This window comes from Ostrea edulis, chromosome 6 (assembly GCF_947568905.1).
Source record: "Ostrea edulis chromosome 6, xbOstEdul1.1, whole genome shotgun sequence".
NCBI lineage: Eukaryota > Metazoa > Mollusca > Bivalvia > Ostreida > Ostreidae > Ostrea > Ostrea edulis.
Genome location: NC_079169.1, coordinates 26,995,555 through 27,010,034, shown reverse-complemented (window position 1 = coordinate 27,010,034; position 14,480 = coordinate 26,995,555). Strand labels below are relative to the sequence as shown.

Sequence of the window (14,480 nt, the reverse complement as noted above, 5' to 3'; positions counted from 1 at the left end):
CATTATACCTATACACACCTATATGCATGTATATATATTTTGCAACTTTTTTTTCCTATCCTCAAAATTTGCACAAAAAAATATACCCATTATACAGAATTTCAAATCTCATGCATTCACTACTAGTAAATATTGTACTAGTAAAACAACATCCATCAGATTAATAACCCCCAATAAAACGAACTAATTGTAGAATCAGAAAATGTGGGGGAAATATCATAACGTCCTAACAGTCGGACATTTACTGTCATTCATAACAGAAGGATTCTCTAACCAGTGCATTACCTATATAAAAAGAAGATGATCGGACGGGTAGATTCTCGTCCAGATATGTGACTCCCAGCGTGTAGAGAGGGGCTGCCCCTGCCCCATGTAGAAGCTGCCCGAGGAAGAAGACATATTTATAGTTGGAAAGGCTGTCTTTGTGTGTGCATGCTGTGACATTGGCCCCAACATCGCAGTACGTCACATCATCTCCCGTGAAGGAGTATACACCTGAGGTAAACTGAGGTAGCGCGAAGACGATGGACCCGAGACCCATTATCAGTACACCAATACCTACAAAATAAAGTTAAACACGATCAGAATTATCAGCACACCAATACCTACAAAATAAAGTTAAACACGATCAGAATTATCAGCACACCAATACCTATACAAAATAAAGTTAAACACGATCAGAATTATCAGTACACCAATACCTACAAAATAAAGTTAAACGTGATCAGAATTATCAGCACACCAATATGATTGATATAAGGCCAATTCAACTTAATTGATAGATTATCATCCCCACTCGCCCGCCCTTCAAAAATCAGCCCATCTGGGATTTTTTATTTTGCGAAACTTGCGATTTCCGGAAAATGGTCATGTCCAACTCAGGTATTTACACTTCTTGTTTACATTTCCGGTATAGCAATGTAAAAAACCACGTGAAGAAAATGGATATGTGTAATAAATGATGCACTTCTGTTGCTGACCAAAAACTCGTATGTCATTAATATTTTTCTCAGAAAATAAAAAATAAAATCCTCCCACCCACCCCATACTTTTTGGTGACCCTGGATGATAATCTACTAATTAAGTTGAATTGGCCTATAGGTCCATTGATTGACAGCAGGTTATATGGTATATATGTTCTCATACAAAGTATTTTACTTATATTAAGAAAAAAATTTCAGGATATTTTTGGGAAATAAAATTCACCCCCAGGTATATGTGTTGAATAAAATTTGCACTAAATTATTGACTGCCAAAATTCTATCATCTTTCACTACCATTTCAACATGCTTATATACTTGTGTTGTAATTCTGAACAACAATACCAAGAAATAAATTCCACATTTCATAATAAGTTGGATTTGTTCAATACATTTGATCCTTTTACGTCCACTGAACAAGAGTTATATCCCCCCTTGTTCTATATTTTTTGGAGCATTTATCTCCATACACACTCTGGCCACATTTTAAGATGAGAAAAAAATATTTATAAATCATATGGGTTTAAAGCATTTATGACCAAAACTGAACTTCCAAATATCTTGAGTTTTCCATTATTGACTCATCACTTTCTCAGTAACATTGCGATAATTTTCCTAATCCTTATCACAGCAATCTTTCAGCATGATGACAATTTTCAGCACACACCCACTCTCACTGTATAACCTAAAAATATTGTTATCAAAATAACATGAAGGAAATGAATACATAGGTATTCTTATACCTCACACAATGTACCCTGATACCTGGGGTTTTCTGTGACAAGATTCTAAAATTGTACACCTGTACTATCTACTCTTCACTGCTGCACATGACACATACAGAAAGTGTGTCAGGTGATATAAAAGAATAATCACTACTTTGTTCAAGAGACCATAACACTACCTGGGTAAATCCTTAAGTGTTTTAGTATCAATACCTGCAGATCTAAAGGAGTATGGCTGAGAATTCCAAGGAAACTCTAAATATCACACCTCTAGCCCAACTCTTACTGGAGATAGCCCATCATCTGTCAGAGAATGAGCTGTCGGAGATGAAACTCTTACTGGAGGTGAGTGGACATATTCGACAGAGGGAGGGAGACTCTCTGAGGAATCCAGCAGACCTGCTGAAATTCATGTTCCACAAGAGGCTTGTATGCGATGAAAACCTGGCACTAATTACCGAGACACTGGGGCACATTCATAGACTGGACTGTGTCAAGAAAATTCAGAAATATGAAGAGAAGAGAAGGAGCGATGTTCCGATGGAGGATGATTTGGGACAATGTGGTGAGATTATATTACGGAGATCCAGAGGTCACTTAACACTTGAAGAAGAGACTGAAGCTGTGGTAACCCAAAGACCCTGCAGCAGCATCGAATACTGTGATTGTTATCAGACGGATACTATAAGTAATCACAGTGACGAAGAAAAAATCAGGAGAAATTCATCCTTTATCTAGGAACCTCCCCTGCGACTATGTGCAACTGTCACTGTTTCTGTGTGTCTAATTTACATATATTACATTTCAAATGTTTTTGCCTTCAATATCTAACATGCTTCCCGAAGTATGCTGGTGTAAAGCATGGCAGTTCATACCCTCATATACTTATTTATTTCTTGGGAGACAGACATCCTTACCATGTGTTCTAAAGTTCAAATATTAGTGTGTTCATGAAATGTTCATTGTTATCAAACACCGTTACAATTTTGCTGAATTTAAATCCTCTGCATGATCTAATTATAGGTCTGGGGAATTTAACTCCGTAATCCCCTGCTATTATGGCGGAGGAACCTATGGAATGTAACCCCGTAATATCAAAGTTTGCCCGTTTCTTGCTGAAAATTTCATTGCAGTTAACACCAGAGGATCTGTCTAACATCAAACTCCTCCTGGAGGTGGACAAAATTCTCAAACGGAGAGAACTGGATACAATTCATAACCCAGCCGACCTGTTCAGGTTGTTGTATTCAAGGGAGATAATTCAAGAACAGAGTCTGGGTCTACTGACTGAAATCTTAGGACTAATAGATCGCCAGGATTGTGTGAAATTGATTCAGAAATTCAATGTGACCCTTGCCAAAGGACCAGAAGTGGACATTGAGTGTGACGGTCACCTGTTGAAACTAAACAAGTTTCTACAAAAGAAAATGTGCAACGAAACAGAACTAACAGAAAGTCTATCAAGTTCTGAAAATAGTTTCAAGAAAAGCACCATTGGCAGCAACAGCAGTGACGAGGAGAAAATGCGATTTGAATTGAGTGATACTGGTGCACTCCAAGACATTTTATTTTAAAACCGAAAACAGATTGTGTGTTCCCATTACATGCCTTTCAGAAATAGGGTATGTAGGTCAAGATTTCTGTTTTTTGATATTAAGTGGATGAAGTATTGAAAAGATGTGTAACTCCAGTAGATATTTGATGATAAATGATGTGTAACTCCAGTAGATATTTGCTGATAAAAGATGTGTAACTCCAGTAGATATTTGCTGATAAATGATGTGTAACTCCAGTAGATATTTGCTGATAAAAGATGTGTAACTCCAGTAGATATTTGCTGATAAATGATGTGTAACTCCAGTAGATATTTGCTGATAAAAGATGTGTAACTCCAGTAGATATTTGATGATAAATGATGTGTAACTCCATTAGATATTTGATGATAAATGAAAGACATCCATAATACTAAGATGATAGAGAAAGATGGAATTGTTCGAGTAAAGCCATGACCAATGACTATGATACTGAAATATTGTGTAAATGTCACTCAGAACTACGATACTTTTTCACGCCTTTAAGTTCTACAGTTTGAGGTAACCAAGGAGAGATCAACTGGTTCCCAATCTTCAAAATTCGGGTCGGGGATCAAAACATAGGGTAGGTCATGAAGCCGGAACCACACAGTAAATTGTTTACGCCTACCGAACAAGTCAGCATGAAGTGTGCTTTTGGAACATCTCAAACTGCAATACTTCAAATGATGCAAAGGATACAAGAATATGATCGGAATATCCAGACAATCTGGGGTTCAGAGACTGGGTCCGTAGTCATCAGTGGGGATACTGTATTCTGTGACAAATTGCTTCATTACTACACTTATTCTGGCCCCTTACTGTGACATAAATTGCTTTGAGTTGCTTCGAACTGTTATGAATTTTTTAGTTGTTACAATGTTTGGTGTCAGATACTGTTGTAGAAAAAAAATTAAAACCTTTAATTTCTGATTATTTCATGTTCAAAATCTAATGGTTGATCCCAATCTTACAACTATATTTATTGCATTTCGCCATTATCAGTGCTGTTCCTATGAATATCTAGATAATGAAGTTCATATGAATATTAGATGAGCATGCCTAGATAGTGCTGTTCATATGAATACCCTTAGATAGCATGGTTCCTTAGTGTTCATATGAATATCTAAATAGTGTTGTTTATATGATTAGTAGATGAGCATGCCTAGATAGTGTTGTTCATATGAATATTTAGATAGTGTTGTTCATATGAATACCCTTAGATAGCATGGTTCCTAAAAATACCTAGTGTTAATATGAATATCTAGATAGTGTTGTTCATATGAATATTTAGATAGTGTTGTTCATATGAATACCTAAATAGTGTTGTTCATATGAATACCTAGATAGTGTTGTTTACATCCTGAGTAAGTTGAATACTCAAATAAGCATAAAATATCAATTCCTACACAATGATATCAATATATATTGAATGATTTCAAAATCTACACAATGATATCAAAATCTACACAATGCTATCAAAATATACACAATGCTATCAAAATCTACCCAATGATATCAAAATCTACACAAAGCTATCAAAATCTACACAATGCTATCAAAATCTACACAATGATATCAATACCTAGATATCGTGGTTTACATCCCAGACCTCCGAAGTAACTGACAGGAATCAGACACAGGACGGAGGCGATGTCGTAACAGCTGGCGATAGTTCCAGTCTCCGTACTCGTCAGATCGTACCGACGCTCAATGTTTGAGATCACAACATTCACAAAACCATTTACCACCATTCCCTATAAAAACAAAATAAAAATCACATCATCTACATCATAAAATATACATTTTTATTTTCTTTCTTTTTTCTATTTTTTTTTTGAAATATCCACAACTTGATACATTGAATAGTTAGAACAATCCTTTATGACTTTTATCACTGTTTTCTTGGGAATTCTTTTTTGAATTAATGAAGTTCGACAATATGCATTCCCCAGTACAATTTTACATTCCATAAAATGAAAATTTCTAAAACTTTCTGAAAAAAATCTTAAATCTGTTCATCTGGTTAATGCCTCATTTTATCTGCAGAACATTATCCCCAAGAGTTATATGCAATATGTGGTAACTGAAATATTGATTGACTAACAAGGAACATCAGAAAAACATAAATGGATATAATCGTGTTGTGAAAATTACGAGCTTGAAAACCAAAGACAGTGGTATCGAGCTGGTCTCAGCTAATATGGCAGCAAGCACTGGCCTTTTGCAGACATTTTTATGATGATGCTTATAATTTACTACAATACTGTTCTGTATGATGCCCCTGGGCACTTCATCCTGCGAACAGAAAATGGGGACCAATCCTGGAGTTTATAGGATGCCATTAAAATTACCTTCTTTCAATGTATGAATATACCCCTGAAGCTAAAAGATTGTAATTTAATGACTTTCTCTGTATAGTGTGTTATTGTTAACATGTTTTAACGATATCATTAACAGACTACACGACATTTCTTAATAATGTATAATTTTTCATGACATTTCAGGTACAATTCAAATGCATTCATTTTGTTTCTACAAAAAAAAAATAAATCAAAAAATCTTGGGATATTTTGATAGCTCTTGTTTGTGGCAAGTAAAACTGAAAAATATATTGAGGGTATATGGGCATTACCAAGTTATTGTAGCAAAGAAGGGGAGAAAAATCTTATGGTAAATCAGGGATTAAACCCTTTGCATCAATTAATAGTTAAGTGTTGTAACCAGCAATTTAAACAGGCTGATATATGAAGTATAGTAATATTATTACAAAATAAACTTGATATCTGAAATCATACAAAAAATTCTTCATATCAAGGAGATGAAATAATAGTTTTAGAAGAACTGATAGACCTTAATATTCAACTCACAAGACTCTCTTTAAATGAAATGATAAAGTGCCTAGGGTTTACAACTGCGACAAATGCATACATATTTCATTAAATGATGAGTACTTCAGATGTGATAAAGTTTTGCTAATTCATTCTTTGCATGGATCATTTTATCTATCTAGATCCCTCCTCAATTAGCCTGTCTTGGATATCATCCCCCTCCCCCCAATTTATTTGTCTGGACCACCTCTCTGAATTCTTTCTGAACATCCTGGGCCCTCCCTTCGAGAAAGTTGTCTATTTGGACACCAATATGACACACACACACCCAACCCAGAATTTATCTATCCAGACCACCCAAGAGAAGTTAGTCTATCTGAATGACCCCCCCCCCCCTTCTGAACTAGTTTGTAGGATGGACTGAATCCTCCACAGTTGGCCATCTATCCTGCTTTCCTTATTCTTCTAACAACTGTAAGACCATGACCTACAGACGAGTAAATTCAGAACTCAGTAACTGCTGTATTATTGTATGTACTGAAGTTTTTACGACGTGTCACTACGCTCAGCAGAGGATATAAAGTCAACAGAATTCTCTAATGAGCTTTGCAGCTCTAATGGCTAACATTAGGCATTACATGTAAATGATTGTTTCTTTTAGCTCTCCTGGTTAAGAATGTGCCTTACTTTTTCACGCATGCCTGTTTTATAATTACATTTGTCATTTTTCTCTACATTGTATTGTATGTCAGTTTATGAGATTAAACATGGTCTACTGTCCAGTAAACAGACACTAACTCCCTGTGCACAAGACTCTAATTTACCCTAACACTTCACCATCTGTTCAGAGATTATGGAAATGAGTAACGCATGTCTGAATTATTTTTTGTTTTTCAATAAAAATTATCAAATTTGATTATTTTGTTACTAAATAGTGTGAATAGCTTACAAAACCACAGAGGCTACATTCCTATGTAGATAATATTGATGACAGTGTAAAAACATACAGAGATAGTACCCACTTATCTAAATACCAATAACCGAGCAGATACGGGTCATCCGGGAGTAAAAACTATCTACAAGTGATTCTGGATAGGTTTTTCAAAGTAAATTGTTTTCAGCTATCTACGAGTGATTCCAGAAAATTTTTTCAATGTAAATTATTTGTAGCTGTGTTGGACCCAAGTGAACTGTTACCTCAGAAGAAAATTCAAGAAATGTGCTTGTAAATTATTTGTAATGATTGAAGCAGAAAGACTCTAAATGTAAAACTCCTGGAGACTGGAGAATTAATCAATTCCACAACCACACACTAAAAAACAAATCATATTCATAAAACAATTGAGACGCTGTTTCTTTATTATCGATAAATCAACAATCCATCCTGTGTTTTGTATATTGCCCTACGTTGCACTCTGTTGACAGCCTGGGTAGCCCCTTAACCCAGTCTCCTGCCGTGGAGCATGAAATTTGACATTTGTTGAAATACTACGATGTTTACTACTGAAGTTGTTGTGTGACTGAGATAACATCTCCCCCCCAATGTCGAAGCACATGCTGCCTCAGGTTAACACGAATCTAGACATATCTTTATTAATACAACTGAACATTCAAATACTTCAAAAATATCGGATAATCCACTTATAGAGGAAAGGATCTCAGAAACAATTTTTAATAAGAAATTCCTAATGTAATAATTCCTGAAAGGATTTACAAAAAAATAATAATTCTTGATACATAAGGCTTTTTATTTTTAAAAATTTCATTTAACCTTTCTCATCAACCAGCCATCAGCTTTGATGTTTAAATTACAGATCTGCTATCTCTAAGAAGTGGAACAAAACGAGAACCAGTAAATTAAACTGATCTTCACAAGAAATGCAAATTTAGATAAGTCCTCAAAAAACTGCCCCCGAGTTTTGAGTGCCCTAGTTTTCAGACTAGGTAATTACTGCCTCATCATTCCGGAACAGTAGGATATTAATGTACTATCATGCAGAAAATTACAAATCATGTGGAAATCACTTCAAAACATTTGCAGTAATGCATAATTTAAAACGCAGACAAATTTACAGCTGAAAACATTAAATTTTTGTAGTGCATAACACAGTTTTGATCTGCAAAAAATTATCTGTGAAGATTGCTGATTCAATTTGTTTTTAAATTCTGCATAGACAGCTTGCAAAAAAAGTTTCTTTTCTTTTATTTTTAGTACACTCACACTTTTTGGAAGAAAATTTTTGTACAATCAATCTTTTACTGCATATAGATAAAGTGCCTTATCCTTTGTGCACTTGAGAATATCTGAAGGGTCTCTCGACCCATTTCCATTACTTCCTTAAAAACACTACATCCTGTATAAAACTTTTACCTATTCAGTTTCTTTTCAAAATCTTATTGACATATAAAGACACTTGTCTAATGTTTTCAGTATTTTTGCCCTATGGAAATTAACGCCATGCTGTTAAAATAATCCTTTTACTGTTTCATCACACGTCAGTTTTTGCTGGCAGTGGTTTACCAAATTACTGGATAATGTATCATCAATTAATGCTAGAAGTAAACTAATCAAAGAAAAATTCCACTTGGAGGGATACTAGGGGAGACAACTGATACCAGTATCCCCCCCCCCCCTTCTTGACAGGAAATATCACCCAGACTTCATCGCCATGCTGCCGAGAGACAATCGAACATTGCTGGCTGCCCACAATCAAAAGATGCTTCACAAAAATGTATCAACATCTCAGTACAAATCCCATAGATTGCCCAGATAGATCACAAAAAAAGCCCTTTCACGAAAATATCAATGTCATATTTCTCATCTCCACCGAGATAGCATCAAAAGTATGGCAGTTTTAGGATATATCTTCCTTCTTTTTTAACTCTTAACAATGATGCATATCAGGAAAATGTGATTGCATGGATGCCTGTTTATTTTTTTACTCTTAAAAATAATACTGCACTTGTAGTAATAAAAAGAATTCCTGGTTTAGAGTTTAATTTTTACTGCAGCTCTTAGAATCTTTAGTTGTATAGGTCTATAAAACTTTTCATTCAGCGGTACATTTTCCAGCTGCATTAAATTTCTGACACTTTTTTAAAATCCTTGTTAATCTTGCTTACAGACAATTGCTCTACATGTATATTCACTGGGAATGATGTGCCATTTAAAAGATTTTATAAAGTGCCCGGGATTCAATTTAAGTTTTCCCACCTGACATATCCTACAGGAATGTCACTACATATCATACAAAAGATCCTGAATCAATTAAAATCTTATCTCTGAAACTTCAGTCATCTTAATATATTTACATTTCCAACGTTTTTATCTTCAGTATCATTTACCAATTAAAATGATAGTTATCTCCTCATGAATGGAAAAAATGTGCATACAAATCATGATATATATAGTACTGCGACTATTCTAATGACTGGGAATATTCCGACCCAAATGAAAGTAAAATGCAAATATAACAGATTAATTTTATTTTTCAAAATACATGAAGGTATGAACAGTAGCACTTCACTCCAGCATAGTTTTCATGAAGTGCTAATGCACTAATCAAGAAGTACGCTGGCGTAAAGCATCACAGTTCATGCTATTGCGTATTTTCAAAACTGAAATTCGTTAAATGCAACAGATAAGATCAGGCAGTGTGTCCGCACCCAGTCCTCTGTACCGACAGGTGTAAATCAAGGTACGCTGCCAGCTAATGAGTACTAGACCTTGGAGGTAAAGATGCAATAAAAGTGTGTGGTAGATTCAAAGAACTCCTCAAGTAAAACCTGCTGTACAACCTATAACTTCAGATGTCATTTGATGTTGGGTCAAATGTAGTCGGTATGGCACCCCCGCCCCCCTACTTCTGCCCTCACCCTGCTGAGATATTTAGGTATACATACCAGAGATATATATAACAGAGAATAGCAATTTCCTCAAGTCTCGTATTATCTCGTAGTCCCGTTTTTCGGTAAAAATGCATGCACCAATTTAAATTACATATACCGACTTAAGAATGAAAGATATCAACTTCGAATCTTCCAAATCCTATCACTAAAACATTCAAGATATAATATTTTCATAAGATGTTTCACTTCAAAGTAAAATGAAAGTGAAATTTCAAAAGGTGACACATGATCCGAACTGGGAAAATGAGCAACATTTCAGGAAATGTTTATGATTTGCCTACTTTTTTGCTAATAGTATTTGTTGATCTTCCAATCATTTCAAAACTTGTTACGTTTGAATCTAATTTATGATTGGAGTGAAATAAACTTAAATCAACATCAATTTATCAAACCAATAAATAGGAATTAACGATTTAAAAATGGGACCGTCACATAATTTAAGTGGTTGCCACCGTAGGAGTTGCTTATCTCCGTTATATATGTCTATGTACATACACATTTCTTTTTTAAATTTATTATTCAAAGTAATCTCAATGCTATACATGCAAAAAACACTTACTTCGCTTTGAATAATTTTGGTGATATTGACAGATTTAAGGTACCTTTGGAAGAAAATCAAGAGGCCCCCAAAAGCCTTCAAAGCTCACCCGAATGAACTAAATTCAGTCATTCAAATGTCAGACAGACGGATTAACAAGAGATCTGCAATTCTGATTTTGATTCACTTGAAAAAATTAGAACACCTCAAGTATGTCAAGGTTTGCAGTCATTCTGCAGAAAAAAAATTAACATCAAACTGTTTACAGAAACCAACAGAGTACAAATGCCTTTAGCAATTGTGAGCTATAAGTGGTTGCTTAATTTATGTGAAATTTTCTTGTATTACACAAAAACTAACTTAAAATTCACATTCCCTCCTCGGTATAATTACGGAACATCAATGTAAAAGACCAGTTTTATGGCGTAATCCATGGAAGGCACCATTAAGGCTAACAAATTTTCTACATTAGAATTTTTTTGTCAAGATAGATCAATACTGAATCTGAATTTTATATCTGATCTTTAAGTGGGACCAATAAACCACAGCTACCAAGCTACCAGCCAGAGACTGTCTGCTTCAAACTTTCTTCAAAACCAGAAGAAGATAATATGTCACCAAGTTTGTTAGCTGACACAGTGAAAGTTATTTATGGGAGTTTGTTCTATCGGTGATTAGATAACTTGGGTATCTATATATACCGGACAGAGACAGAAGGAGGTAGGAAATGAGGTAGACTGAAATTCTAATGTCAAAGCCTGTCTGAAAACCCCCCAGCAGGTAATTTAAGCTAAATTTCTTGATTTACAAAAAAAAAAAAACCAAAAAAAAAAACCACCCATCAACTTCAGCAGATGAATATAAATACTACAAATCTTGCTGACAATATACCTGTACAGTTCAGGTAAATATGCAATACCTGTACAAAGGCTGCTGAGGAGAGTACCAGGATTATAAGTATTCGGAAACTGGTGGTCGTAAATCTCAGAACATGAATTCCACAGTACGAACAATGAGCTGGTTCATGGTCCTCCATTCTGTGGTCACCCCCGCCCTCGTGAGGCTTGTCCTCCCTGGAAACTTTCTCTTCACGGCTTGATCCCTTCCTATCAGAATATCTCCCCTCTACATACCCGGCCACCCCGGTAATGACATCAGTCCTCTGGAAATCTACCTGATCCTCTGAATCCTGGCACATGTCTGAGGTTGGGTAGGAATTTTCGTATGCTTTGGTGTCTAGTGTAGATCTGTAGCTACTTCCATCCAACCCCTCCTCACCGGGGTCGGGCAATATGTACATCTCTATGCTATCTACGTCCCCAGACAGGCAGACGTTTAACCTATTCATCTTACTTCAGCCGAAACAACACCAATAAAAAATAAATTATTGATGTATATCTCACAAACACAGCCCATCCTCTCAAAAAGCAATTTTTCCTCCCCTCGCAGTAATTTACATAAGCAGCTTTTGCAATCTCCTAAAGACACATAAAACAAGAAAATCCTTGGTAGTATTAACACAGTCCAGTAACAAGTATTACATTATATTAAGATTGTAGTGTCGGTATATCCAGACCACGGCTCTATATCCTGATGACAGTGAATAACTCGGTGATATTCACTAACCACACACTCCTCAGCCACGCCTGTCTTCTGTCACCATGGCTAGCCTTTTCTCTCTTTCTCCTGCCCACTTAGGAAATGAATCTCTGATATATCGACATAAAATCATCAAGATGGCACCATAAACTGCTGGGCCTTCCCAGACGGTCAGACCTATCTAGTGATTTACAAAACAATGCAGAAAACCAATTCCCTAATCTACAATCATTGGTTTGCAGACACAATATAAAGATAATAAAGCACAGTAGGTTTGTTTCTCAGTCACTGGACTTGTGAAGGACAATTTATAAATCAGTCATTACTGTTCATTCATGTGAACCATCTCTGGTCTGTCAAAAAAGCAGTCATTTATCCACGGATAACTAATAACTTCTTCCTTCTCATTCATGTAGGTCAACAATGGACTATTATCCATGAAATTAGCACTCCAGCTCCAGCCCAGCTGAAATCTTGGAATCCCAGAAGGCAAGTGTTCCAGTCTGCCATAAAATGTCCTCAGTAACAAGATGCCAAATTTACTGATGGATTCATATGAAGTACGGCCTAATGATTACTAATTCTTGCCATGGTATAATGGTATTGCACACAGAAATTCACTGGTGTCAATGATCCTCCAGAGTGCCTTCTCTACACACAAAACTAAGTCTTTTGTTGGGTTTCAATACAAGAATATGTAACACTTCTCCAAACAGAATTATATTTATTTAGTGGGTCAGAATTGCCATTTAAAAACTCTTTCCATATATCTGCTTAGTATCAGTATTTAAAATTCCATATTTGTCACAGCTCATAGTTTATGTGCACTTAAATCAATCATTAAAAACTACAAATGAGAGCAAATTTTTTTAAAGTGTTAACTTCAAGAAAAATTTATTTTTCATCAGATAAAACACATGACATAGTAACCCCCCCCCCCCCCCCCCCCCATCTCAAATTGTTATAGAACTTTGTAAAACTATTTGTAAATGATTTAATATTGCTAAAAACCAATATTTACCACAAAAATTTTCTGTGAAAAACATTATTCAAAAATTTTAATTCTTCAAAAATTTTCTTTTCATTGGTGCATCTCATGTATTAATGACCAATTTACATTGTTATTAGATCAAATTATAGAAAATCCTACATAAACACAGCAAAATCCTACCGTACTTCATTTGATGCATTCAAAATATCTTGGATATACTGAGCTATGACTGACCTGGTGAATATAATCTTTCCCTGTTAAATCGATCATTAAAAACCACAAATGAGTGCAAATAAATTTTTTATAAAATGTATATGAAAAATTAATTTTCTACCTGATAGAACACAGTGTCGAATTGGTTCATACCAAGCTTTAAATGACAAGGTGAATATAAACTATTTCATCCTCAGAAATGTGATAGAAATATTTTCTTTTGTTGATTATTTTGTAAATATTCACTCAGGGGTGTCACAACATGTCACAGTATACAAACACTGACTTTTTTTAAGAGGGGTGTATTTTTGTGTTGGTATAAAAGACTTAGTTAAGTGTAAATTAAGTGTAAACTTACAACCACCTGTCAAACACATACATCAAAAACAAAAATTGTGACATGCAAAAACTATTTGTGTATCTCAATGCAAAATTGTCACATTCATACATGGGATAATGTTTACTTATTAAACAGCGAAAAACCAAAGACAAACAAGCATCAGCGGCCAGTGTAATAGGACACGAGCTTCAGCAAATTATCTAAAAGGATGTTAACACAGCCATGGTTCCCCATCAGTCATGGAAAATTAAATACAGTAAAGTAAATACATTATATTGTGTGATCAACACGGATCACTGCCCTAACCACCACCATTATCTGAATGAACAAAAAATATCACCAGGGAAAAATGCTGATAAGCTTAATTGTAATTTACAATTCTGTGAATGGAAAGGGGGAAAAAAAAGGGATAGTGCTGATAAAATTGTGGTCTACTTGTGATCAAATTTATTACATGGCTATTTAAAGGTATACACATATTTAAACAAGTGCCCATAACAGACTGCTGCACACAGGTACTGAACCCGGATCAAATTTCTCAAACTCTTAATCTAGTTACCATAGTTTAAATTCTCTTATGTGTTTTCTTTTATTAATACCATGTCGACAAGGCTAGTTAATTATTCCACATCAGTCACATACACATTTCCTTTTCCACCTGTCTCTATCTCGGTCTGTATCATTCACGTATCACCTGTAGCTACCCCCCTCCCCCCACCCCCTCCTCCTCACTTATCCTACCTCCCAGCACAAATCAACAGACAGTGGAGTTTCTCATTCTGG

The 14,480-nt window shown here is 35.3% G+C and overlaps 1 protein-coding gene across 14 annotated transcripts in view; it reads right to left on the bottom strand.

Annotated features, from left to right (window-relative positions):
• Positions 1-14,480, bottom strand: part of LOC125647086 (solute carrier organic anion transporter family member 4A1-like) — a 43,119-nt gene that overhangs the window by 10,260 nt on the left and 18,379 nt on the right. For 12 of the 14 annotated variants that reach the window (XM_056142230.1, XM_056142234.1, XM_056142237.1 and 9 more), the window contains 2 exons: positions 4,862-5,033; positions 286-558 (listed from right to left, as the gene is read on the bottom strand). In XM_056142230.1, the coding sequence (XP_055998205.1) occupies positions 286-558; positions 4,862-5,033 (445 nt within the window). Of the gene's footprint in view, positions 1-285; positions 559-4,861; positions 5,034-11,473; positions 14,375-14,480 lie in introns of those variants that run through there. The other 2 variants (XM_056142228.1, XM_056142242.1) reach the window with 1 other exon arrangement.